The sequence below is a fragment of the Pipistrellus hanaki genome, assembly GCF_964339955.1.
Source record: "Pipistrellus hanaki genome assembly, chromosome: 3".
Lineage (NCBI taxonomy): Eukaryota > Metazoa > Chordata > Mammalia > Chiroptera > Vespertilionidae > Pipistrellus > Pipistrellus hanaki.
In genome coordinates this window covers 142,553,889-142,578,757 of record NC_140505.1, presented here as the reverse complement: position 1 = coordinate 142,578,757, position 24,869 = coordinate 142,553,889, and the positions used below count along the sequence as shown (strand labels likewise).

At 42.1% G+C, this 24,869-nt stretch overlaps 1 protein-coding gene across 2 annotated transcripts in view; it reads left to right on the top strand.

The window, feature by feature from the left end:
- The window catches only part of SLC4A8 (solute carrier family 4 member 8), a 72,067-nt gene extending 51,411 nt beyond the window's left edge, over window positions 1-20,656 (top strand). For both annotated transcript variants that reach the window (XM_084877359.1, XM_084877358.1), the window contains 9 exons: window positions 1,260-1,373; window positions 2,067-2,228; window positions 3,005-3,256; window positions 9,354-9,422; window positions 10,662-10,835; window positions 13,644-13,781; window positions 14,518-14,609; window positions 16,676-16,771; window positions 17,880-20,656. In XM_084877359.1, coding sequence (XP_084733485.1) covers window positions 1,260-1,373; window positions 2,067-2,228; window positions 3,005-3,256; window positions 9,354-9,422; window positions 10,662-10,835; window positions 13,644-13,781; window positions 14,518-14,609; window positions 16,676-16,771; window positions 17,880-17,892 — 1,110 coding nt within the window. In that variant the 3' untranslated portion in view covers window positions 17,893-20,656. The remainder of the gene's footprint in view (window positions 1-1,259; window positions 1,374-2,066; window positions 2,229-3,004; window positions 3,257-9,353; window positions 9,423-10,661; window positions 10,836-13,643; window positions 13,782-14,517; window positions 14,610-16,675; window positions 16,772-17,879) is intronic.
- Window positions 20,657-24,869: the final 4,213 nt, after the last annotated feature.

The following is a 24,869-nucleotide window of genomic DNA, read 5'->3' as shown; positions in this document are numbered from 1 at the left end:
AATTGGCTGCAGCAGTGAGAACGCTCCTGTCGTGGTTTGCCTGTATGTTGGAAGCCTCAATGACCTCGCCTTGATGCAGATGACACTGTGTGTCATGCCCAGTATGGTAGGACAGAATTATAGGCCAAGTTTAGAGTGGCCAAAGGGGCTATTCTTTTGAAAAGGAGCTTCAATCAGGAGGGATTGGTAGTTTTTCTGTGAGGTTTCAATCAGGCACATTTGCAGATCAGGATGTAAGAATGGGGAAAGGGGTCAGTTGATTGGCTATTTACTGTACACACATACATCACTAAAACATCCTTAGACTTCAGTGGATCTACACAGTAATTAAGGAGATACATATTAGATACGCTCTGGGTCATTGTTTCCAGTCTGGACGAATGGTGAACAAATGGCAGTTATGTACTAACTACTTGCTTAGGTCTGGGTAAGTGCTGTAGGGGATGCAAAAGATTGGATAGGAAGTGGAAACATGAAACAACCAGAGCATATGAGACAGTAGTAAAGAGTTGGATGTAAGTGCCATAGAAGTTCAGAGGAGAGAAGCTCATAGGAGTTCATGATGTTCAACATGGCTGAGATATATTTCCTCTATTTCTGTTGGAAGTTCAGCTTAAGACAGGCACTGAGCATTTCAGAAGCATTGTATTTATTAAAGCTACACTAAACTATAAAGTGGGTTAGTCCTCTTAGGAAAAAATGGTGATAAATGCTATGGAGAAAAATAAAGCAGGAAAGGCATATAGGAAGAGCGGGGGAGGCAGGTGGCAATCAATTTTAAGTAGGGTCATCATGAAGATCTCAGGAAGGTCATATTTGAGTGAACTTAAAGGAGGTAAGGGAGCGACCCAAGAGATTACTGGAGAAAACGCATTGGAGATAGAGGGATGAGTAAGTTCAAAGACTCGGGTGGAAGTGAGTCTGGCATGGCTAAGAAACAACAGGGAGGTCTGTGTGCTGGAGCAGAGAGCATTAGGAGCTGGGTTCAGAGAGGAAATGATGCCAGTGAGTATGGGTTTCATAGGCCAAGAGGGCCTTTTGGTTTTTAACTCAGTGAAATGAGCAACCATTTCGGGGTTTTGGTGGAGGCATTAACTTGGGCATATTAGCATATTCCTGTTGTTGAAATATGCTTGTATTAATTCAAGTATAAGATTAAAGCATTCTCCTCTGAGAATTGTTAAACCTTTTATAATATTAAAGTCCTTCCTACTGCCTTCATCCTACTAAAACACTTTTCTAATTCTTTTGCATGTCAGGTGCGCTCCATGGTGAGTGACTTTGCCGTTTTCCTCACAATCTTCACAATGGTGATTATTGATTTTTTGATTGGAGTCCCATCACCAAAACTTCAAGTTCCAAGTGTGTTCAAGGTAAACAGATCTCAGGGTACTTGGTACCTCATAGTATCTGCTTTGGAGTTAATTTCAAAGGCCTCTTTCCATATCCTAAACGCTGAGTTTTTCAGTCCTCTATGAGCCTTGCTCTTTATGCTTTCCTTTTCAGAAAAGTGAACTCATCAGGCTTGGCTAAGTTCAAGTCAGAAAAGAGCAAGCCTAAGTTCATTTAATGAACAAAAAGTATTATTTATTGTCACTAATGCAACTTAACTTTTTATTTTTTAAATTAATTTATTTTAAAATTTATTTTTATTGTTGAAAGTATTTCAGATTCCCCCTTTCCCCCTCCCCCGTCGACCCTTTCTACCCTCCATACCCCAGGCCTATGGCACTGTTGTCTGTGTCTATGTGTTATGTTTATATGCATGTACATGTAAGTTCTTTGGTTAATCTCTTCCCCACCCCTACCCTTCCATATATATATAAGGAAGCATATATGCACCCAGGTAAAGAGAACTGGGTAAGGGAAATGTGTAAAAATCTGTTTTTCAAGTATATAGAGCTTATACTAGGGAAAAAGTTACTGTATTCATGCCTTTTTTTTTTTTTTTAAGTATTCTCATTAGGAATAAAAGAGTTGTGGATATGTGATTCAGTTTGATCTGTTTTGCCCTAATGATTATAGTTAACTTAAAATACAAAATAAAACCTTGTTTTTTCCTTTAGCCAACAAGGGATGATCGAGGGTGGCTTATTAGTCCCATTGGCCCCAATCCCTGGTGGACCGTGATAGCTGCAATTATCCCAGCTCTCCTCTGCACTATCTTAATATTCATGGACCAGCAGATCACAGCTGTTATCATTAACAGAAAGGAACACAAGCTCAAGGTAACAAAAAATTCTGACCGACAAAGATAATTTAATTAAAAAAAAAAAATCTGACCGAGAAGGATTAATGGCATCCTATTACATTTTTAAAAAAATTAGGGTAAATTCGTTTAGACCTGTAGCACCTGAATAAAAGAAGTCATGGAAGGAGCTCTTAAGAGTGGAGTACAATGGTATGATACAAAAGAAGCTTGGGCTCCACTACTCTCTCTCCAAACCTATGGGGAAGCTGGACTGGCAGAGTTCCTAATGGTCCTTATATAGCCACTTGCTCTGGGTCAGGCTCATCTTCCTGAGGTTCAGGTCAGGGCGTGGGCCACTGTTTCCTAGAGGCAGGTATTCTCCCATTACTAGGGTTTCTAGACTGAACCTTAAGCTCAAAAGATCATACAGAGGTAGGGTAAGTTCCAATGTATGTATTAGTGAGAGACTTAATGTGATCATCTCTGTACTTTCCTTGCTTAACGCCAATTTAGCAAGGATCTGGAACCCAATAAGGACACTTATCTTTAACTCCTATAATGTCTACCATCTAGAATGGTCAAGGTGTGGCTTGATCTCTGGTTAATCTTCCAAGAAAAGGATGAATATTTGAATGTGTGAGACTCAGAGTGAGATCTGGGGGACTTGCATAAAGTATGGACATTGGCATATTTTGGACAAGCTAAAGTTTCCCTTTTTTTTCTCTGTTCCCTCCAAGCCAGAAGGGGCTGGACTACTCTTAGCTCACTGTTCTATGCCCAACTGATGGTGACGGAGACTCTGTTTCCCTACAGAAAGGCTGTGGCTATCACCTGGACCTGCTCATGGTGGCCATCATGCTGGGTGTCTGCTCCATCATGGGCCTGCCCTGGTTTGTGGCTGCAACTGTCCTGTCCATCACACATGTGAACAGCCTCAAACTGGAATCTGAGTGCTCCGCTCCTGGGGAACAGCCCAAGTTCTTGGGCATCCGAGAACAGAGAGTGACAGGCCTTATGATTTTTGTGCTGATGGGCTGCTCAGTCTTCATGACAACTATATTAAAGGTAATCATTCATTTATTCCTTAGGTAATATATTGAGTGCCTGTTTTGAAAATAAGAAATAGCATATTTTAATTGGATAAGGTAGATAAGATGTGGTTAAGAAAGTCAATTAAAACCCTAACTGGTTTGGCTCAATGGATAGAGAGTCGGCCTGCGGACTGAAGGGTCCAAGGTTTGATTCCTGTTAAGGGCATGTACCTTGGTTGTGGTCACATCCCCAGTAGGGGATGTGGAGGAGGCAGCTGATGGGTGTTTCTCTCTCATCCATGTTTCTAACTCTTTATACCTCTCTCTTCCTTTCTGTAAAAAATCATATATTTTTTAAAAAAAGTTAATTAAGAAAACAAACAAGTCCTGGCTGGATGGCTCAGTTGATTGGCTGTAGGACTGTGTACTAAAAGGTTGCCAGTTTGATTCCCAGTCAGGGTAAAGTCCATCAATGTTAATTCTTTTATCAATGTTTTCTATCTCTCTTCCTTTCTCTCTAAAAATCAATTTTTAAAAATCTTAAATAAAAACCAAAAGAAAACAAACATAATAATTAGAGAATATATGTGATAAAAGGAAAAATATAGTGGTCTATGGTGCTATATAGAATTGCAGGGGTACTGTTTTTTAGTTAATGTTGTTGGAAAAGGCCTCTCTAAGGAGATGGCATTTAAGGCGAGATGGACAGTTGAGATGGCAGAGGGAAAGGGAGAAAGCAGTCTAGTGAGGCTCTTAGGGTGAAAGAATTATATATGTCCCAGGAAACATCATGACCATGTGGCTCAGGGATGCTGAGTCAAGACAGAACACAGTGAAATGAGACTGAAGAGTGAGCAGAGGCAGATCATGCAGGGCCTTGTTGATATTAGTAAAGGTAAACTTTAAAGGATTTTAACAGGAGCGGGACATGATCCATTTTGTATTTTTAAAAGATTACTCTAGTTGATGATTAGACTAAATTTTAGGGATGGGAAAAATAGAAGTAGAGAAACAGTGAGGCTATTACAGGTAAGAGATTATGATGATTTGGCTAAGGAAGTTGGTAGTAGGGATGGATAAAAGGAATGGCTTCTGTATATTTTTGAGATAGATCCAAAGGTCTTGCTGGATGTAGAATGGAGTGAGGAAAATGGAAAAGTAAAAATGTTGACTCCCTGGGTGGAGAGTGATGGCATTTAAGTAGATGGCAATGCCTTAACCATATGCATGTTGTTAGGTTCTAGAACCTCTTCCATCTTTTCTAAAATATATTTTTATTGACTTCAGAGAGAGGAAGCGAGAGGGAGAGAGATAGAAACATCAATGATGACAGAAAGTCATCAATGGGCTTCTTCCTAAATGCCCACCACCAGGGATTGAGTCCACAACCCGGGCATGTGCCTTACCTGGAATTGAGGTTGAAGCTCAATAAACCACACTGGGCACTCTTCCATCTTTGATAAGGGGAGTGCTAACCCTCTCTCCTTTCATACAGGACTGAGGGTGATGGCATTTAAGATAGAGAAGACTGCCTGAAGGAGAAAGTGATTTCGTCAGGAGCAAGGCTGTGGACAGACTTGGGATAAGATGTTCAGGAAGCATCTGAGTGAAGAGGCTAGAGGAGGGTTCTGAACTAAAAACATGAATGTGGGCATCACAGCACATAGGTGTTATTGACAGCCAAGGGAGTAGATAGATCTCTCAGTGAGAAGGTAAATATAAAAGGGAAGCAGGAGCAGAATATAAGGTGCTTCAAATTTAGAAGTTGGGTAGAGGAGGAGACAGCAACAGACTCTGAAGGAGCTGCCAGAGATAGGAAAACCGGGAAGGTATAGTTTCAGGATGCCATGTGAGGGGAATGTTTCAAACAGGAGGGGTAGTTGGAGACTGTTTAGAAAGATGAAGACTAAACCAAAACTATTGGGACCACACAGAGGCCTAATGTGACTTGACAAGAGCAGATACAGTAGGAAAAAAAGGGCAAAAGCTGAGTTACAGGGACTAAAGATTAAACAGGAGTGCAAACAGACAGCTCTTTCAAGGGGTTTTTCTATGAAGTGGAGCAGAAAAATGGGCAGTGGCTGGTGTGAGATGTGGGAAAAGGGATTTTTGGAAAGTGGGAAGATAACTTAAATATGAGAAAATATGTTTTTGTGTGGGTAGAAGACCTGTATCTGGGAAAAATGGGGTGAAAAGGGACCTCTGTGGCCATATCTCCAGGCCTCAACCATTGTGGAAGGATTGGGCCTAAAGTGGCAGTCAGACCATCCCCCAAGGGGTCCCAGATTGGAGAGGGTGCAGGCCAGGTTCAGAGACACCCCCTGCCCCACATACAATTTCGTGCATCGGGACTCTAGTAGGGAATATAATTAATATTGCAATAACTATTTATAGTGCAGGTTGGCACTTGAATTATCAGAAAGAACACTTTGTAACCTATATGAATTTTTATCTTCTGTGCTATATACCTAAAAGGAAGTGTTGAATGCAAACTGTACTAAAAAATAAAATAAGAAGTATCAGTTTTATAAAAGAGGGAAGTGTATGTCCAATAATGAACTACCAGAAAGAGAAATTAAGAAAACAATCCCATTTACAATTGCATAAAAAAGTACTTAGGAGTAAATTTAACCAAGAAAGTAAAAGATCTGTCCTTGGAAAATGATAAGACATTATAAAAAAGAAAAAAAAGAAAAAAGAAAAAAAAAGAGAAAATTATAAGACATTGAAGAAGATACAAATAAATGGAAACATATACTGGCATTCTAGGGTAGGAAGAATTAACATTGTTAAAATGTTCACACTACCCAAAGCAATCTATATTCTGTGCAATCCCTATTAAAATAACAATGGCATTTTTCACAGAACTAGAACAAATAATCCAAAAAAATTTATATGGAACCACAAAAGGTCCTGAAATACCCACAACAATCTTGAGAAAGGAGGAAAAAGTTGGAGTTATCATGCTATTTGACATCATACTATATTACAAGACTATAGTAATAAAAACAGTATGGTTCTGGTATAAAAACATATAGATCCGTGGAACAGAAGAGGGAGTCCATAAATAAACCTACTCCTATATGGCCAATATATTACGAAGGAGGCAAGAATGTGGTCCTGACCAGTGTGGCTCAGTTGGTTGAAGGTTGTCCCATGTATCAAAAGGTCACTGGTTTGATTCCCATTCAGGGCACATGCCTGGGATGTGGGCTCGATCCCCAGTAAGGGGCGAGTAGGAGGAGGAGACCCCTTGAAAGGGCTGTCTGTTTGCACTCCTGTTTACTCTTCCTCCCTTCTTCCCTCCCTCCTTCCTTCCCTCCCTGTCTTTCCCTTTCTCTCTTTCTAAAATCAATAAACATATTTACAAAAAAAAGGTATATACAATGGGGTAAAGATAATCTATTCAAGAAATGGTATTTGTATCATTGGACAGATACAAGCAAAAAAGGAAAGTAGACCACCTTCTTACACCATCCTATCTAATAAAAAAGTAATATGCAAATTAACCATCACTCCACTACACCCACAAACTATGCCCACCAGTCAATCAGGATGGAATATGCAAATTAACCCAACCAAGATGGCTGCAGCCACAGAGCGTGCAGGAGGCTTGGGTTTCCCCAGCAATGGAGGAAGCCAAGCTTTCTGCACACCCTGGCCTGCCTTGGCCTCTGCTCAAGGCTACAAAGTTTCAATTATAGAAGATAAATAAATCCCAGATATCAGGGCCTCTGCTTGGGTCGCTGGGGGGCATGGCTGGCCTGCAAACCACCACAGGCTGCCCCACCCCCCACCCTGATCCGGGACACCCTTCAGGGCAAACCAGTTGGCCCCCACCTGTGCACGAGGCCTATATCATATCTAAAAAAAGAGTAGTATACAAATTGACCATCACTCCAACACAAAAGATGGCTGCCTTCATGTGGTCAAAGATGGCTGCCCCCATGTGGACACAAGATGGCCACCACAAGATGGCCAGCAGGGAAGGGCAGTTGGGAGAGACCAGGCCTGCAAGGGAGGGCAGTTAGAGGTGATCAAGCTTGCAGGGAAAGGCAGTTTGGGGAGGACTCAGGCCTGCAGGGTAGTTCAGTTGTGGGGGATCAGGCTTGCAGTGAAGGGCAGTTAGGGGTGACCAGGCCTGCAGGGGAGGGCAGTTAGGGGCAAACAGGCTGGCAGGGGAGCAGTTAGGCATCAATCAGGTTGGCAGGGGAGTGGTTTCGGATGATCAGGCTGGCAGGCAAAAGTGGTTAGGGGCAATCAGAAAGGCAGGGAGGCAAGCAGTTAGGAGCCAATAGTCCTGGATTGTGAGAGGGATGTCACAGATAGGAGAGGGTGCAGGCTGAGCTGAGGGACACATTGCCTGTGCACAAATTTTGTGCACCAGGCCTCTAGTATATAAGAATAAACTCAAAATGGATGAGAGACTTAAATGCAAGACTCGAAACCATCAAGCTCTTAGAAGAAAAAATAGGCAATAAACACTGACATTTCTCTTAGAAACATTTTTTCTGATATATCTTCTCAGATAAAGGAAACAAAAGAAAAAAAATAAACAAATGGAACTATATCAAAATAAAAAGTTTTTACACAGCAAAAGAAACAGTTAACAAAATGGAAAGACATCTACTGAATGGAAAGAGATATTTGACAATTTTACATCCTATAAAGGGTTAATATTCAAAATTTATGAAGAACTCATAAAACTTAACACCAAAAAAACCCAAAACACACACACACACACACAAAACCACACACAATTCAATTAAAAATGGATTCTGTAAGTCCTTTTTAGACAGACATGTGAAAAAATTCTCTGCACTGATCAGCAGGGAAATGCAAATTAAAACCACAGTGGGATACCACTTCACTGAATGGCTAGCATGAGGAAATCAACCAACAACAAATATTGGTGAGGATGTGGAGAAAAGGGAACCCTCTTGCAATGTTGGTGGAAATGTAGATTGGTGCAGCAGCTGTGGAAAATAATATGGAGGGTCCTCAAAAAAGTAAATATGAAACTGCCTTATGTCCTTGAGTTCTTGAGAAACCTTTCCCTAGTCTTGCTGGTCAAGCTATTTTGACATTTCTAGTGATTCCACTTCTGGTATTATTTGAAGAACTCTAAAACACTTATTAGAAAAGATATATGCACTCCTATTTCATTGCAGTGTTATTTACAATAACCAAGATAAAGAAGCAACCCAAGTGCCCATCAATAGATGAATGGATAAAAAGTGGCAGGACATATATATAATGGAATCTTTCTTGGCCATAAAAATGAATGAAATCTTACCATTTGCAACAGCATAGATGGACCTAAATGATATTATGCTAAGCAAAATAATTCAGACAGAGAAAGACTAACATGATATGATTTAACTTATATATATATAGAATCTAAAGAACAAAATAAATGAGCAAAAAAACACAAATAGACTCATAGATACAGAGAATAAACTGAGCATTGCCAAATGGGTGGAGGTTGGAGAGGGCAGGGAAAAAAAGCTGAAGGTATTAAGAAGTACTAATTGGTAGTTACAAAATTGTCACGGGGGTATAAAAGTATAGCATAGGGAATATAGTTAATAATATTGTAATTACTATATATGCTATATATGGTGCCAGGTGGGTACTAGAATTATCAAGGGGATCACTTCATAAATTATATAATTGTCTAACCACTATTCTGTAAACCTGAAACGAATTAAAATAATATTGAATGTCAACTATTATTAAAAAATAACATTTAAAAAATGAAAAAAAATACACTTTTTCTCTCGCACTAGTAAAAAAAAAAAAAAGAAGAAGAAGAAGAAGAAGTGTGTGTGTGTGTGTGTGTGTGTGTGTGTCCATCCCCACAGAGGAGAAAGAGCCAAATATGGGTAAGACATAATTTAACCAGGACCATATTACACTTATGTGTAATCATTTCATTTCAGAACAAAAGAGTTTTTGTCAGTCAAGTTGTTTTGCCTCTACATCATGAAAAGGCAGCAGAAACTAATGTAATGTTTATATTGTGATTTTGTGACTTGACTTCCCCCTTGGAGACTTAAAAGTTGTTACAGTCTTGAGTGTGCTGATTGATACCAAGTGTAATCTCTGGTCTTTCTGCCCTTTGTGTTCAGTTCATCCCGATGCCGGTACTCTATGGAGTCTTCCTCTACATGGGAGTCTCTTCCCTACAGGGAATTCAGGTATGTATGGCTCAGCCAGTGCAACGTCTTCTCACTGCGCTCACGTGTCCTAACCGGGGGGCCAGAGGGTGGGAGGGGGCAGCTCCAGCACCAACGAGTTCTTGAGAAACCTTTCCCTAGTCTTGCTGGTCAAGCTATTTTGACATTTCTTTGAACTTTGGGCAGAATACAACCATGTTGGCATGCGGATATGATTTTGTGACTTGACTTCCCCCTTAGAGACTTAAAAGTTGTTACAGTCTTGAGTGTGCTGATACCAAGTATAATCTCTGGTCTTTCTGCCCTTTGTGTTCAGTTCATCCCGATGACTCCATAGAGTCTTCCTAGAGTCTCCAGAGTCTTACAGAGTAGCCTGGCTTGATGTCATGGTTCCAGTAATTTGTTATAGTTTTCAACAGGCAATTATTAGGCACACATTAAATAATAGGTGCTTTGTCAGGTGCTGGTCCAGAACCACACATGGACAGTGCTAGGCTGAAGTGTGAGCGAGGGGTTTAGCTGGGGGCACTTTGGTAAAGAGATTGGGGCATGGTGGGAGCTGCTCCAGGTGAGCAAATAGTACTTCCTGGCACACTGCCGGTTCCCATCTGCCAGCTCATCCCTCTGAATCCTTTGAACAGAGAAACTCGGGAGCTTGTCACTGATTAACGCAGGTGATATAATGACGTAGCTGCTTCTCCTATTGGTGGCTGGTTCCTCTTTTTTTTAAAGAATGTCCAGTGGTCATTCTCATATACTGAATTGTAATATGACTGTGGACAGGTTATTTAATCTCTCTGGGCCTTTTTTTTTTGTGTGCATTTTATAATATAAGAATAGTCATACTTTCTATATCCAGAATGTTATGTTTCATTTTATATTTTTACTATAAACAATAATGAGAATCTCCAAACTCCTCCAATAGCCAAGAAGAGATTTGGTTTTGATAATAGAAAGATGCAATTGCTTATTTTATTTTCAGTACTCTCTGAGAAAGAGCTTTTTCAGGATCCACAGTGTGGGGTAGGAAAAAGGAATTTGAACCTAGATTTTAAAAAGATGGATTTTAAATTTGACTCTATCTCTTACCAACCTTTGCCAACTTGCCTATTCTGAGACTTGGTTTCCATTTCTGTCCAGTGGAAATGGTTACTGCCTGCCTTTCAGAGCAGGTGATGTAAGTAAGAGACATGAATTTGCCTAAGAAGTTTCTGACCCAGAGAAACCTCCTGAAAATAAATACCAGTCCCCTTCTTTCAGTTCTTCGATCGGCTGAAGCTCTTTGGGATGCCCGCGAAGCACCAGCCGGACTTCATTTACCTCCGCCACGTGCCGCTGCGCAAGGTGCACCTTTTCACCCTCATCCAGCTCACCTGCCTGGTCCTGCTCTGGGTCATCAAGGCGTCGCCGGCCGCCATTGTCTTCCCAATGATGGTGAGTTTTAAAAAATTATTATTTATTTTTTAAATGGTGATAAAGTACACATAACATAACATTTACCGTCTTAATTTTTAAGTACATTCACATCGCCACCATGCACCTCCAGAACTTTTTTCATCTTGCACAACTGAAACTCTGTACCCATAAAACAGTAACTCCCTCTTCCTTTCTCCCACTGGCCCTTGGTAACCACCATTCTACTCTGTCTCTGCATTTGACTACTCTAGGTACCTCATCTGAGTGGAATCCTGTAGTATTTGTCCTTGTGTGATTTGTTTATTTCACTCATAATGTCTTTAAGATTCATCCATGTTGTAACATGTGCCAGAATTTCCTTTCTTTTTAAAAAATGAATAATATTTCATTACGATATAGACCACATTTTGTTTATTCATTTGTCAATAGACACTTGAATTGCTCCCACCATTTTGGCATTGTGAACAATACTTGACTCTGTGAATAATGATACCAGGAAATAAATGCCTGTTTGTGTCGCTGCTTTCAGTTCTTTTGGGTAAATACCAAGAAGTGGGATTTCTGGGTCTATGGTACTTCCATTTTTAATTTTTTTGAGGACTGTCACGAAATGGTTGCACCATTTTACATTTCTACCAGGAGTGCACAGAATTTTAATTTCTCTACATCTTTGCCAACACTTATTTTCTGTTTTGGGGATTTTTTAAAATAACAGCCATCCTGCCTTAGCTGGTTTAGCTCAGTGGATAGAGCATCAGTCTGTGGACTGAACCATTCCAGGTTTGATTCTGGTCAAGGGCACATTGCTGGCTCGACCTCCAGTGGGAGGTGAGATGAGGGGGGAGCATGCAGGAGGCAGCCAATTAATGATTCTCTCTCATCATTGATGTTTCTATCTCTTCCTCTCCCTTTCTCTCTAAAATCAATAAAAATATATTTTAAAAAATAATAGCCATCCTAATGGGTGTCAAGTGGTATCTCATTGTAGTTTTTATTGTATTTCCCTAACGACTAGCGATGTTGATCATCTTTTCATGTGCTTATTGGCTATTTGTATATTTTATTTGGAGGAATGCCTATTCAAGTTGTTTGCCCATTTTTTAATTGGGTTGTTTGTTTTTTTAGGAGTTCTTTATAAAATCCGGATATTAATATCTATTGATGGTGAGGTTTTGTGTTTTGGTTGGTCTTTGGAGGAGCAGCATTATTCTGGGGACCTTGAGGTGTGGGTGCATGTGTGTAACAGTTTGCCGTGTTTATTTTCCAGGCTACCAGTCTACCTGTTCTTTCTTCCTTCTTCCCTCCCCCACCTTACTTTCTTTTGTGAATCTGACATGGAAAGGATTCTTCATGTTTGCAATAATTTGCACATTACTTCAAAGCAGTAGAGTTCCAATTTATAATTTAATGCAATTAGGAGTTTCTCAAGTGGTGGAAATGCACTGATTTGAGCCACTGGGAGAGAGGAAGAGGTTGTCTAACACTGAGTGACTGGGACAGCCTTGGGAAGTGAGCTGTGTGTGGTGCAGGTGACAAGCTGTTTTCTAAATCTAGGCTGGTGATGAAATTCTTGCCACCTGACTGTTTCATCGCCGCCTCTTGATGCCTTCTCTCTGGCTCCCTCTGTGTCATGAGGAAGCTGAGAATTCAGTGGGCCGTTTGAAAGTTAATTAAAGGGTGGGCCTCCAGAGAAAAAAGGCAGTGTTTGATACTTGTTTGGGTACTTTTGAACCCTGTCTTACTGAGAGAATATTCAGGGTTAGGAAACTGGAGGGGGGTCTCTTTCTCTCTAGTCTCTTAGATGTCTCCTCTCCTGATGGGGCTTCTCAATTTTGTCAGAATATCTCTAGGGTTCTGCATTTGGGTGTTAAGTTCAGGGGCTGAGTGTTTGTTTAAAAACGTAGCAAATTCATGGCAACTCCTGGAAGGGATGCTATCCATTTTAGATAGATTGGGAAAGTAGTCAGAGAAATTCAGGAGAAATGTGGTTGAATTTCGTAAGCTCGATTTGCCTCGTTCTTTGTCCAGCCACCAGAGGTAGCTGGTGAACCTCATTGAATCCAGGCAGGTCATTCTGGGTTATTTGTTCTCCTTTGGCTGAAGTGGCCCTAATGGGGGAAAATGGAGCAGCAAATGAGGCACCCTGAGCTGTTCCTATTAAGGCGATTAGCTGTCAGATTTTAGGCAAGTTATTTTCTCTCCCTGGGCCTCAGTTTTCCATTTATAAAATGACTATCAGATCAGACCAGAGCACCAAGACAGAAACCACTACAGTTCATGATGCAGGGCATAAAGCAAGGATTTTGTGGGGAAAACGCATAGGCAAAGGATTGGCGGGAATCCAGATAGTCCTTCAAGTTCCCTTCACCCCATGGAGAGTATGCTTAGGCTGAGCTGTGTTCATGTTCTGTGTTCACTGTGTTTAGGCTGTGCTGTGTTCACTGTGGCCATGTTCCCCATGCTTCCTGCTGCCCTTCCTGCTGGCCCCATGCCAGGGGAAGTAGCTCTTAGGGCGTCCACAAATGAAGAGTTTTCTCTTTTTAATGAGGGAATTAAATTAATTGCTCTCCAACCTATTCCTCTCTCCCAGTAGCTCAAAACAGTGCATACTTTAGACACTTCAGAAAGTTAACTAAAATATTGTATATAAAACACTTACCTTAGTACCTGGTACAAAGAGGACAGTCAATAAAAGGCAACTATAATGATTATTATGAGTTTGATTTTTGCATGAAGTGTCCTATTCTGCTGTGAAAATAAGATTGTGCTTTTAACAATCAGGAAGTAAATGAGTCCCTTTCATTTACTTTTTTAACTTTCCTTCAGGTTTTGGCCTTGGTCTTTGTCAGGAAAGTGATGGATCTCTGCTTCTCTAAGCGAGAGCTGAGCTGGTTAGATGATCTCATGCCTGAAAGCAAAAAGAAGAAGTTGGACGATGCCAAAAAGAAGGCCAAGGAGGAAGAGGTCAGAGTTCTTGCACCAACTGTACACTTTAGGGCAGCCTCAGATTACAGGACCTAGGCAGGGCCACATGAAAAGTCAGCATGTCTGGAATCCCAACTGTCATATTTAGGAGCTGGGAAGATTCCTCCAGAGCTGTTCTCAGCTGAGAGAGGATTGAGGACTCTTGTCTCTGTCCTTCATTTTTGGATTAGATAACCAGTTGTTTTTTTCCTTTGTTTATCTAGCCTATTCATCAGGTTCACACTTAGAATATGAACACAGAATCAGCTCTTATATCAAATCTAATGGGTCATGTTCTCCCGAAAGGCCTAATTTGACAAGTATGTTTCTTAAATCTTTTTAGGAATTATCCTTCTATCCTTTTTAGTTTTTGTTGAAGAAATTTGGTCTTTGACCTATAGGGTTTCCCACCATTTAGATTTTATTAAATGTGTTCTTGGTGTCATTTAACATGTTTGTTTGTCCCCTGTGTTTCCAGGAATTAATAGTTTAAATCCTCAGAGTCAGGATTTAAAAAAAAAAAATTCTATCCCATAGGTATAAATATTTAGTTGTCTCTCTTTTTGTGATGAGGCAAATGTAGGAAAGAACATAATTATACCTTTCTTTTTTTATAGTAAATGTGCGAAAAATTAGGTAGAAATTACCATGATAGAAAAAATGGACTAGTGTAGACTTATGGTTTTACTTGAAACTTCTACTTTACAAAATATAATAATGTCTTCTTTTCTTGCAGGAGGCCGAGAAAATGATAGAAATGGAGAGAGACAAGTTCCCCTTAGAGAGCAGGAAGTTACTAAGTAGTACTGAAAAGAACAACAGTTTCAGGTAGAATAACAAGAGGTTGACTGTTTTGATTGTTCTGTAAATGTTCTGGCTGTGCGTGTGTGTGTGTGTGTGTGTGTGTGTGTGTGTGTGTGTGTGTGTCGGGTGGGGTCACAGTTGTAGTTGCTGGCATAAAAAGCCAACACTCAGCTTCCCTGTTTGAAAATGTGGAAACACCTTTTCCTTTCATGGTTTACTGGGGACAAGCCCTGAGTGATGCACTAGACCGGTGCTGGGAATCACGAGGCGGATAGAGCTGAGGGAGCCCATGCACTGAGCGTCTCCTGTGCCAGGACTGCGCTAAAGGATTTACTACTCTATGTGCTCTCATCTAATCTTTACAGCAGCTTTCTGCTCTAAGTCTCATTATCCGCATTTGTACAGTGAAGACGCCGGAGCCTGGAGGGTTTTAGGTAATTTGCTCAAGGTCACAATGCTGCTAAGTAAGAAGTTTAAGATTCAAAACCCTGGTCTTTGCACTCCTCAGCCCAGTGTTTCTTCTGCCTTCCTCTGCTGCTTTTCAAAGATGAATAGGATGTGGTCTTTGTTTTCAGAGAGTTCTCAGCCTGGTGGGCATGAAATTCTCACAGTTAGGCGGGCCTTTGGGGACGGGCAGAAGCACCCATTCCAGCTGGGCTCATGACATTCACACTCCTGTGAACTGAGCTGGGATCACAAAATTCCTTCCCTCTGCCAGTGACATCAGCCCTTTCTCTATCGAAGCTTTTGCTCACCACAAGTCACAGGAAGCTAAACGGGTCCATTTGTGGTTTCATTCCTGGCATTTTGTTTCCACTCTGGAAGAGAGACGCGCAGCTGAAAGAAGCCCGGAGGTCAAGAAGGGGCAGAAAAGGAAGAGAGGGGATCTGGGTCATCTAGATCCTGGATAATTTATTGCTGAGTCATTGAATTCATTGTGTTTATACAGAAGGGGAAGTGAGGAAAGTCTTTTCTTTGAACATTTAAAAATTTTTTAAATATATTTATTTTTGACAAATAAAAGTAGTACATATTTAAGGTGTACAAGGTGATATTTTGATGTATATATTGTGAAATGATTACTACAGTCAAACTAACTTATGCATCACCTCCTATAGTTAGCGTTCTTTTTTGTGGTGTGAATACTTGAGACCCACTTTCTTAGCACAGTTCAGATGTACAGTACATTATTGTTCATTGTGCTCACCATTATGTGCATGGTCTTCAGAATTTATTTATCTTATGACTGAAAGTTGGCATTCTTTGATCATCATCTTCCCTTTTCCCCTCTCCTAGCCTCTTGTAATCACCATTCTACTCTCTGGTCTATGAGTTTGATTTTTTTTTTTAACTGATTGCAGAAGAATGGAGTCTTTGGACCTTAATAAACTTTCTAGAAGGTTGTTCTAGAAGGAACCATAGGCTTTGAATTCTTTGGCAGCAAAGTAGGAGCAATGTTCCTCCTCTGTTAGGATATTGCCTGCTCTCTTGGCCTTTTGAAAGGAGACCGTTTGGCTTGTAGAAAATGTCAGAGGACTCTGGGGTTCTAGGAAATGAATGACTGGATTCAAGGTCTTGATTCTCCATTTACTGACATTTGACCTTGGATGGTCAATTAGCCCTGGGAGCTTTGGTTTCTGTGTCTTCAAATAAGGATGTTAATAATCTCTGAATCTGTGATAGTTAAGATAATATAAGTCTTTTATTAACTACAAATGTAAGACATTTGGCTAAGTAAGAAGATGAATGAAGCTTGCTTAGCCCTGTGGCTGGTACAATAAGTGGGAGCTGATGCCACCACCACTGGCATCACAGCACCGACACCAGCTTCCCCAGAGGGGCCTCTCGAAGGAGTGCAGGATTGTGGGGGCGGGACTGGCCACCACCTGGCACACCAGCTCCGCCCTCAGCAGCCAGCACCTTATAGGTCACCTTGCCTGTCTACATCCGACCATCTGGATCCCAGGCCTCTAAGAGCTGTTAGCTGTACCCCTTCAGACCTCATCTCTTCCCTTTTGGCGGTCACTATAGGCTGAGATATGTATCTTATTTGTGTGTCTGACATTTACTGTCCTAAGTATTCATTTCAGATGTGACCCCTCTGAGATTAATATATCTGATGAAATGCCTAAAACCACAGTCTGGAAAGCTCTCAGTATGAACCCTGGAAATACCAAGGAAAAGAGGTAAAGAGAACTATAATTGCTGATTTTTATTTATTTCTGGCTTTTAAAAATAGCAATCATGTTGCAAGTAAAAGATATATTCTTTAGACAAATTCAATTCGTAAAATTGAATTTGTCTAACAAATATCCCTTCTAGGACTGCTACTAACCCCACGAGAATGACTGTAAGGCTAAGAAAGTAAAAATGTTTCCTAACTATTATATTTGAACAGATAATGCTGTTTTGAGCTGAACATTTGTACAGGCCAAAGTTAGAATGGAGTTATTTGGGGATATAAATTTGCTTAATCTATTTAGTTCCCTTAATCTTCTTTCTAGTCCCCATTTCAAAACCTATAGAGCATTTCTCTGCTTACTGCAACCACACAAATTGGGAAATTGCTACAATATTTAGATAGTGTTGATAGTATCGATACAATTCCATAATGAGAATTATCGCCAAGTAAAGATTTTAAAATATTGAATTGCAGATGTTTTCTTATTTTGGAAACTAAATTCTGTGTATCATTTGCCAATAGCATAGATCAAATTTAATCAGGTTAATGAAGAAACTGGAAGGTCTTGAGGTGTCTTTGCCTACAGGGAGGTAGGCTATGCACCCAAATGGAATAATTTAGTCCAAACACCATTTAGGTTTAAGTAGGCAGGTAGCTGAAGGGAAGCTCTTAGGTTTTATTAACTTTACTAAATAAAAAAACAAAGCAGTAGGGAAGCAGTGAGGAGACCTAGCTTAGTCATTCTAGGTTCATTCTGGCAGGCCATGTTTCTGGCTCTCAGTTTACTGGGCAGGAAAATGGGAATAGTACTGACTGTTGCACTCAGAAGACTGCTCTGAGGAGAAACTGGTTATTTCTTCATCGAGTGGGTTAAAATAAATCTGTGCTGAATGTGGGTGAAATATAGGATCTTGTTTCCTTCAGAGGAAAATCCAGGCAGCTGTTGAAATGTATAACGCATATGGTTATTTTTAGTTGAGAATTAGTCTACTTGTAAATGGACTTAAAATATAGCCAGATCCAAATTGTGGTGACATCTTCAAAAGCATTGTGTTAAAAGCAGGAATGAATCATGTGTTCCCTTCTTGTCTAATTGTAACACTTTTATTCAGTCTCTTCAACTAGAAGTATTTGCCGGATGGAAGATTTGGGCCATGAGATGCCTCAGGGAAGTTCTGGTTACAGAGCAGAAGGCAAATTTCTCAGAGAAGAAGCAAGACCCAGTCCGGCCCTGTCCTGGGTCATGTCCAAGCCATGCCGAAGCACTCAGTTATCGCGGTGTGTGTTGGAGGGCATCCAGCTGTCCCCATGCCAGCAGCCACATGGAAACGTGGAAGCAGAAGACCACCTCCTGTTGGTACTTCTCCTCTTCCTTCTCTTTCTCTTCAAAACGGCCACTACTGAAGACCCAGCTTCCCATCTTCCTGACATTTTCTCTGAAACTCTCTGCCACGCCATACGGATCTGTGCTGCCATTGAGGATTCCGTTAATGAGGTCCCTTTTCCTAAAGGATTGGGCAGGGAAGTGGGAGCAAAGCAGAGAGAAAGGGGAAGGCTCTCTAGTCCCATAGTGTCAGTGGGCTCCTAGGCAGCCCTGGGCTTGGTTGGAATGCCTGTTGTAAGGGATGCTGGTCAGACTCAGAGGCTGTCAGGAGGGCTGGCTACAGGAGAGTCAGCGGCCTGGGCATTGGCAGTGCCCATCACTGTAGCCAGAAGACGCCTCTGACCGGGGTGCAACTTTATTGTTTCCTAGGAGCAGTTTGCATAACTCAGCAAGAACCTTGGATGATGAAAGAGCCCAGAAGGACATGGGAGTTGTTTAGCTTAGACAGGAAAAGGCTTGGGGGGAAATCAGTAATGAGAAGGGAAGATGAGGAGCTCCTCTTGGTTTCAGGGAGGAGAGAGTTAGAGACTGAACTTAAATTGCTATAGAAGGATTTTGCTTAGACACTAGGAAGGACTTCCTAAGCTGAAAACTTGTCATAGTGTCTGCTTTCTCAATACCTGGGAAAGGTTTGATAACAGTTTGTGAGTGGGAAGGAAGATAAGGTGTTCTTATTGGCCATGTTGTAGAAACACCCATGTCTTGCTACTCTCTCTTGAGAACACATCTGATTGCATTCCTGGAGAATCCAAGTGCTTATGTAATGTCTCCTTAGCTGCCTTAGTAGTGAATCATCGTCAGCTCAATGGACCCACATCACCTTTCGCCATGTGGTTTCTTCACCATCACGGATTTCTGTTAGTTGACCAATGTTCTGGCTCTCAGATCTAAAAAGCCACATTGGGAAATGAACTGTAAGTGGTAAAATTAATTTTGTATTTAGTTTACAACTACAATTATAGTTTTTTTCCTCTTTTTTGTTGCAATGAATAGCAATAGTTTGGGCTCCAGTGCGTATAGATCTTCCCTTCCTTTGTGCACAGAATATGACTAGCAAGCATGTCAACACCAAAGGAATCCGATCACATCAGTTTTCCAGTTGGAAAATCTTTGTAGAGTGGGATGTTCCCTCAGTGCGCTCACCTTTCCATAGGTGAAGCAGTGGCTACATACCTTAAGGGAATTTTGCATTCCTTAGACTTCTAATATATTAGTGTATTCTAGGATTACTCTGAGGACCTTTGATATTAAAGGAATCCTGCAATTCTTTCATATTTTCCTAACTCTCAGAGCCACAGTTATTTTAATACATAGGTGATTTTCAAAATATTTAATAACTGGCTTAGGATGGGCACCATCCACTCAGAATGGTCACCTGCTGTCAACAAGCAATATGTGTGATCTGTCTGCTGAACGGCACGCTGCTTTCAAACGCTAAAATGATATCCCTTTGAGTTGTGGGAATTGTTCCTGATTTTTCTGATTTTCTCCTTATAAGGAAGCCTCAATTCCTTTCATGTGGTGCAGACAGGAATAGGAATTATTTGAACTACATGGGCACTAAAATCTTTGTGAGCCATCGCTTCACATTTGTCACTTTAGGATAAATGTTGTAATTGTGCCCGTTTACATTTACCTACCTAATCTAGAAAAATCAAAAGGCAACCTGTCAAAGAGAAAAGCTTTCCTGCTAGCTTACCCCATTCCTCTCTGGCTGCTTCCTGGAGTTTGCCTTCTTTCTCACCTTTGTTTTCAGAGAATATGCCTGTCTACGCTGTCTTCCATCTTGCCCCTCCCGTCTTCACCTGCCTCCTCTGGGTAGGGAAGCTGGTGACTGCTTCGCCTATTCCCTAGCCTCAGCGTGGTTGTAAGAAATATAACAGGAAGGCCCTTCGTGCAATGAAACTGGGTGACAATATCTCAGAAAAATCTCTCTTCTGATACGCTGATGTCTTGTGATACTTTGTGTCTGCTCAGCTTCCTCAGAGTAAGGATCCCGCCTTTATTAACTGTGCAGAGAGTGACAGGACCACCGGTGCACTTTGGGGTCCCAAACCAGACCCTCCCAGGTTGTTGCGCCTCAGGAACTTCCGCTGATTTCGAAGGCGGGTCAATACTTGTAGGCAACTAGGTTTTCCTAAGACAATAGCCAGATTCATTTCTGCTACATGTCTCTTCTGTTTCAGCTCCACCAAACACCCAGTCTCAGTTCTGGCTGCTTCCTTGGCTCAGGTCTGTTGCTGGGGTAGCAGAGTCAAGCTGGGCTGTGTGTGGAATAGCAAACTGGGAGTGGAGGTGAAGCAGCAACGTGTGTGTGAGCTCGCGGCACACGCACGTATATGCATGCATATGTGGTTATCCGTAAGCTTTCATTGCTGCTATTAGTCAGTCCGTGCAACCTAATCTGTAGGGATATCAAAATAATATGATCATCCCCCATTTATGGATCCCCCCTCAGACTTCACCAATGGAATAGCTCTAGGACAAACATAGGCTGATTAGTCTGTAGAAAAAGGTGAGAACCTGACTTAGGGGTGGGAAGCAAGGTGGCTAGTTATGAGTCCCGAGCCCCGGTGTTTGGGTCAGAAATGCAGTCACCTCTTTTAGGACAAGGGCAGATTTCAGTTGAGCGTTGGAGGGCCAAGGGGCTGGTGGTGCAGAGGCCCGGGATTTAAGAGAGTGATAGCGAGCGGAATCTTGGTTCTAAGAGGGAAGGAAGAACTAGCATTGCTAAGAGGCTGTGCTACTTCCTAACCCATGAACTCTAAGGAGGGTCTGGAGAGAAGGGGAAGACCAGCAGAAATATGCTGTGTAGTTGTCAAATACATTTGGTTGCATAAAATGCAGGCCAGCCCTTTGAGGCTACATGTGGTTTCAGACTTCTGATGATAGGATAATCGGGAGATCTGATCTTTATCACATACAGCTCCTATCCCTGTCTCCTTATTCAGAGAAATTGGCCTTTAGGATAGAGGGGTAGTGAGCCATACATTTCCAAAAAACAGGAAATATTAGTGTATTCTAGGCTTACTCTGAGAACCTTTGATATTATCATAAAGGAATCCTGCAATCCTGCAATGTGAACATTTGCTGTTTTTCTTTGTTTGGGATGGCTGGCTTTTAATTTAGTAAAAAATGTGTTGTTGTTGTTGTTTTTAAATATGTTTCTATTGATTTTTGAGAGAGAGGAAGGAAGAGGGAGAAAGAGGAAAAGAAACATTGATGCAGGAGAGAAACATCTATGGGTTTCCTCCTGCACACACCCCAACCAGGGACGGAACCTGCACCCTGGGCATGTGCCCTGACCAGGACACAGGATGATGCTTAACCAACTGAGTCACACTGGCCAGTCATAAATGTTTGGTAAAATCTGGTACATGCTAAGTCTCAGGCTTGGTTGATGTCTCAGGCTATGACCACTGTGACCTTCAAGAGGTCTGTGATTCTAGGCATCTGTGGTTTCTAGTCATCCCAAACAGACAATTCCCAGTTCCACATCACTTTCTACCCACTCAACTCCAGACTCTTCTTTAAAAATTAATAAATAAATATATATATATTATTGATTTTTTACAGAGAGGAAGGAAGAGGGATAGTTAGAAACATTGATCAGCTGCCTCCAGCATACCTCCTATTGGGGATGTGCCTGCAACCAAGGTACATGCCCTTGACCGGAATCGAACGCAGGACCCTTCAGTCCATAGGCTGACGCTCTATCAACTGAGCCAAACCGGTTAGGGCCAGACTCTCCTTTTAGTAGAGGAGTCAGCAATTCTCCCTGAATCTTCTCCATTGATTTCAATGTCCATGTTCTGAGACGCCATGACTTCCTGAAGCATAGGAGGAGACCTGACCCCAGGTCCCCTAGCTTTCCTTATAATGTGTGTCAGAAGTACTACCCAGGATGTCTCTCTGCTACTTTACCGGCTTCTCTAAATTGCTTCTTTTGTAAGAGAGTTAGCACCTTCTCCTAGTGCTTCAACAGTGTTTGCTAGTTAGCTGCTGCATTTCCTTGGACTTCTCAGCTTCCCAAGTCACGTCCTGGCAGGACGCTCGGGAGCCCTGCAGTGACCATCCTTTCGGTTGTAGCTGCCGGGCCTCCCTTGTGGGAGGAGGCCTTCCTGCCGGCCGGCCAGGGCTGGCCAGATCATCCAAGTTCTACCTTCTACTAACTCACCTTTTCCAAGCATCCTTCCCGCCTTTTCCTCGGTCTTTCTAGTTCTCCTTGGAGAGAAGAAGTTCTTGGTAAGAGGTTCTAAAAACCACCACCAGTTTTGAGGTTGGTGAGAGAGGTGAGGGGGTTTGCGGTTTCTTGCAAAGGGGCATTATGGTTGTTTTTCTTAGTTAGGATAAAGGATTATGGATTCTCAAGCTTTCAGAATCACCCATATTTCAGTATAAATATAAAAAGACATTCTGAAACCCCAAATAGAAGTGATTTTTTTTACTAAAATTATTCTTTATTATTCTTTTTAAAAATATATTTTATTGATTTTTTACAGAAAGGAAGAGAGAGGGAAAGAGAGTTAGAAACATCGGAGAGAAAGAAACATCCATCAGCTGCCTCTTGCACACCCCCTACTGGGGATGTGCCTGCAACCAAGGTACATGCCCTTGACCGGAATCGAACCTGGGACCCTTCAGTCCGCAGGCTGACTCTCTATCCACTGAGCCAAACCGGTTTCGGCTATTATTCTTTTTTTTAAATTGTATTAATTCTAGAAAGAGAGGAAGTATAAGAGAGAGCAAGAGAAAGAGAAAACTCTTGATTTGTTGTTCCACTTATTTATGCATCCATTGGTGGCTTCTTGTAAGTGCCCTGACTGGGGATCGAGCCCACAACCTTGGCGTATTAGGATGATACTAAATCAACTTAGTTACCCGTCCAGAGCTTTTCTTTATGGTTCTTGGAACCCTTGGCCTCTTAATGAATGGACAGTTGACTCAGTTAACATTTCTTTACCTGAAAGGAGGCTAATTTCATAACCAAAAGAGGTGTGGAGTCATGCTACCCATCACTGCTTGAAACATGAAAAGAGGAAAGGAGAATTCTATGCAATCTTTTCAGTAGGAAAATCCAGAAGGTGGAATGATTCATCCATAGGCCTAATTCCTGTGGGAGATTCTGTGCTCAAAGGGAATGGAATAGTTTCTAATCCTTCAGAAAAGGAATGCCATTCTCCTTCAACCTAACCCACTTTCGGCTCCGGAGAATACTGAGCTTTGTCTTCTAGCTGATGGCATTAATATTTCCTGAGAGAGAGAAGCCACCCACGGCACTGCTCTGAGCCCAGCCGGAATCAGCAGAGCTAGGCTTCTCTTAGCAGGTTTGCAATTGACGCCAACACACAGGTTTCTCACACATGCAATAATGTTGGAGACAGAAGTACCAAACTGAATGTGCAATTACTCCTTTTGCAAAAGAGGCCAAAATCTTCCTCCTCATTCCTTTCTCTCCCCTACCCCCGTTCACTCTCCCCCTCCCTCCACACCCCCCTCCCCCCCTTCACTCCTCCCGGTGACGAGCCTCCCTCTTGTTACCTGTGTGTGTCTGTCTGGTGGTTCGATGCGGCTGCCCTCCCAAACTAAGGGTGTCGGGTGGAGAGCAGAGCAGCCTTCCCATGGGAGGGACAACCTGAGGTGCTGGTAGATTTCCCTGTTTTCTATGTTCTTCTTTCTAGTAGGTTTCATGTAGAGATAGAGATATTTTTGTTTTAGAGATTCCAAAGTATATATTTTTAGTGTAAGAAATGTACCCTCCCCACACTCCATGGTGTAAATAGAACCGGGAACCATGTCGTTGTGATAACCCCATAGCAATCTGCGGCAGGACGAGGCCCCTCTCCCTTACCACCGAGTCTCAGTCCGCCTGGGACGGGGGAGGGGGGGCGAGCCTCGGCCTGCCCAGACTCTCCAGTGCTCAGTGGGCGAGAAATAAAGTCTGTAAACTGCTCACACATGTGGTGTTGTTTGAGTCAACCGAGGGGCTGTCAACGCCAACCAACTGCAGAACGTGTGAGGAAGAGCTGGGAAGGGGTGAGGGGAGGGTGTGTGTGTGTGGACTGTGCCTTGGGAGGGGCATGGCCTCTGAGGGCAGAGCCATGGATCGCTTACACTTACGTTTGGGTAGCGGGACAGGACAGTAAGAAAAGAAAGCTCATTTTGGAGATGCAGCCAGGCTGATGAGAGGAATTGCTAATATTTAAGAACTCTCCACTGCTTCGAAATTCAGATTTAAAAATTTTGCTGTCTCTAGAATTTTGGGTTAGGGTTAGGGATCAAACCTGCAACCTAGGTATGTGCCCTGACCAGGAATTGAACCTGTCACCTTTTAGTGTATGGGACAGCACTCTGACCAGCTGACCCACACCAGCCAGGGTGCAAGCATTTTTTTTAAATGAATGGCCAAGGGCGGTAGTGACCACTCCTGAGCAATCCTGGCAGAGTTTTCTCAGTAGGAGCTTGAGAGCTTGTTGTTCAGATGTAAAGAACTCAAGCACTAAATCAGGTATTTGGGAACCAAGTAAGTCACTGCCAGTGGCCAAATTGTCTCATCATAGCCCACTGCACCCCTCGGCTCAGGGCCCATGGCTTCCCGGTGCTGACACTGGTCAGCCCACAGGTGTGCTCTCTGCGTGGTCTGCACAGCTGCTGGAAGAACAAGCCCGAAGCATGCCCTTACGAGAAACATTTGGAAATAAAAAGAAAGTGGGGAAGA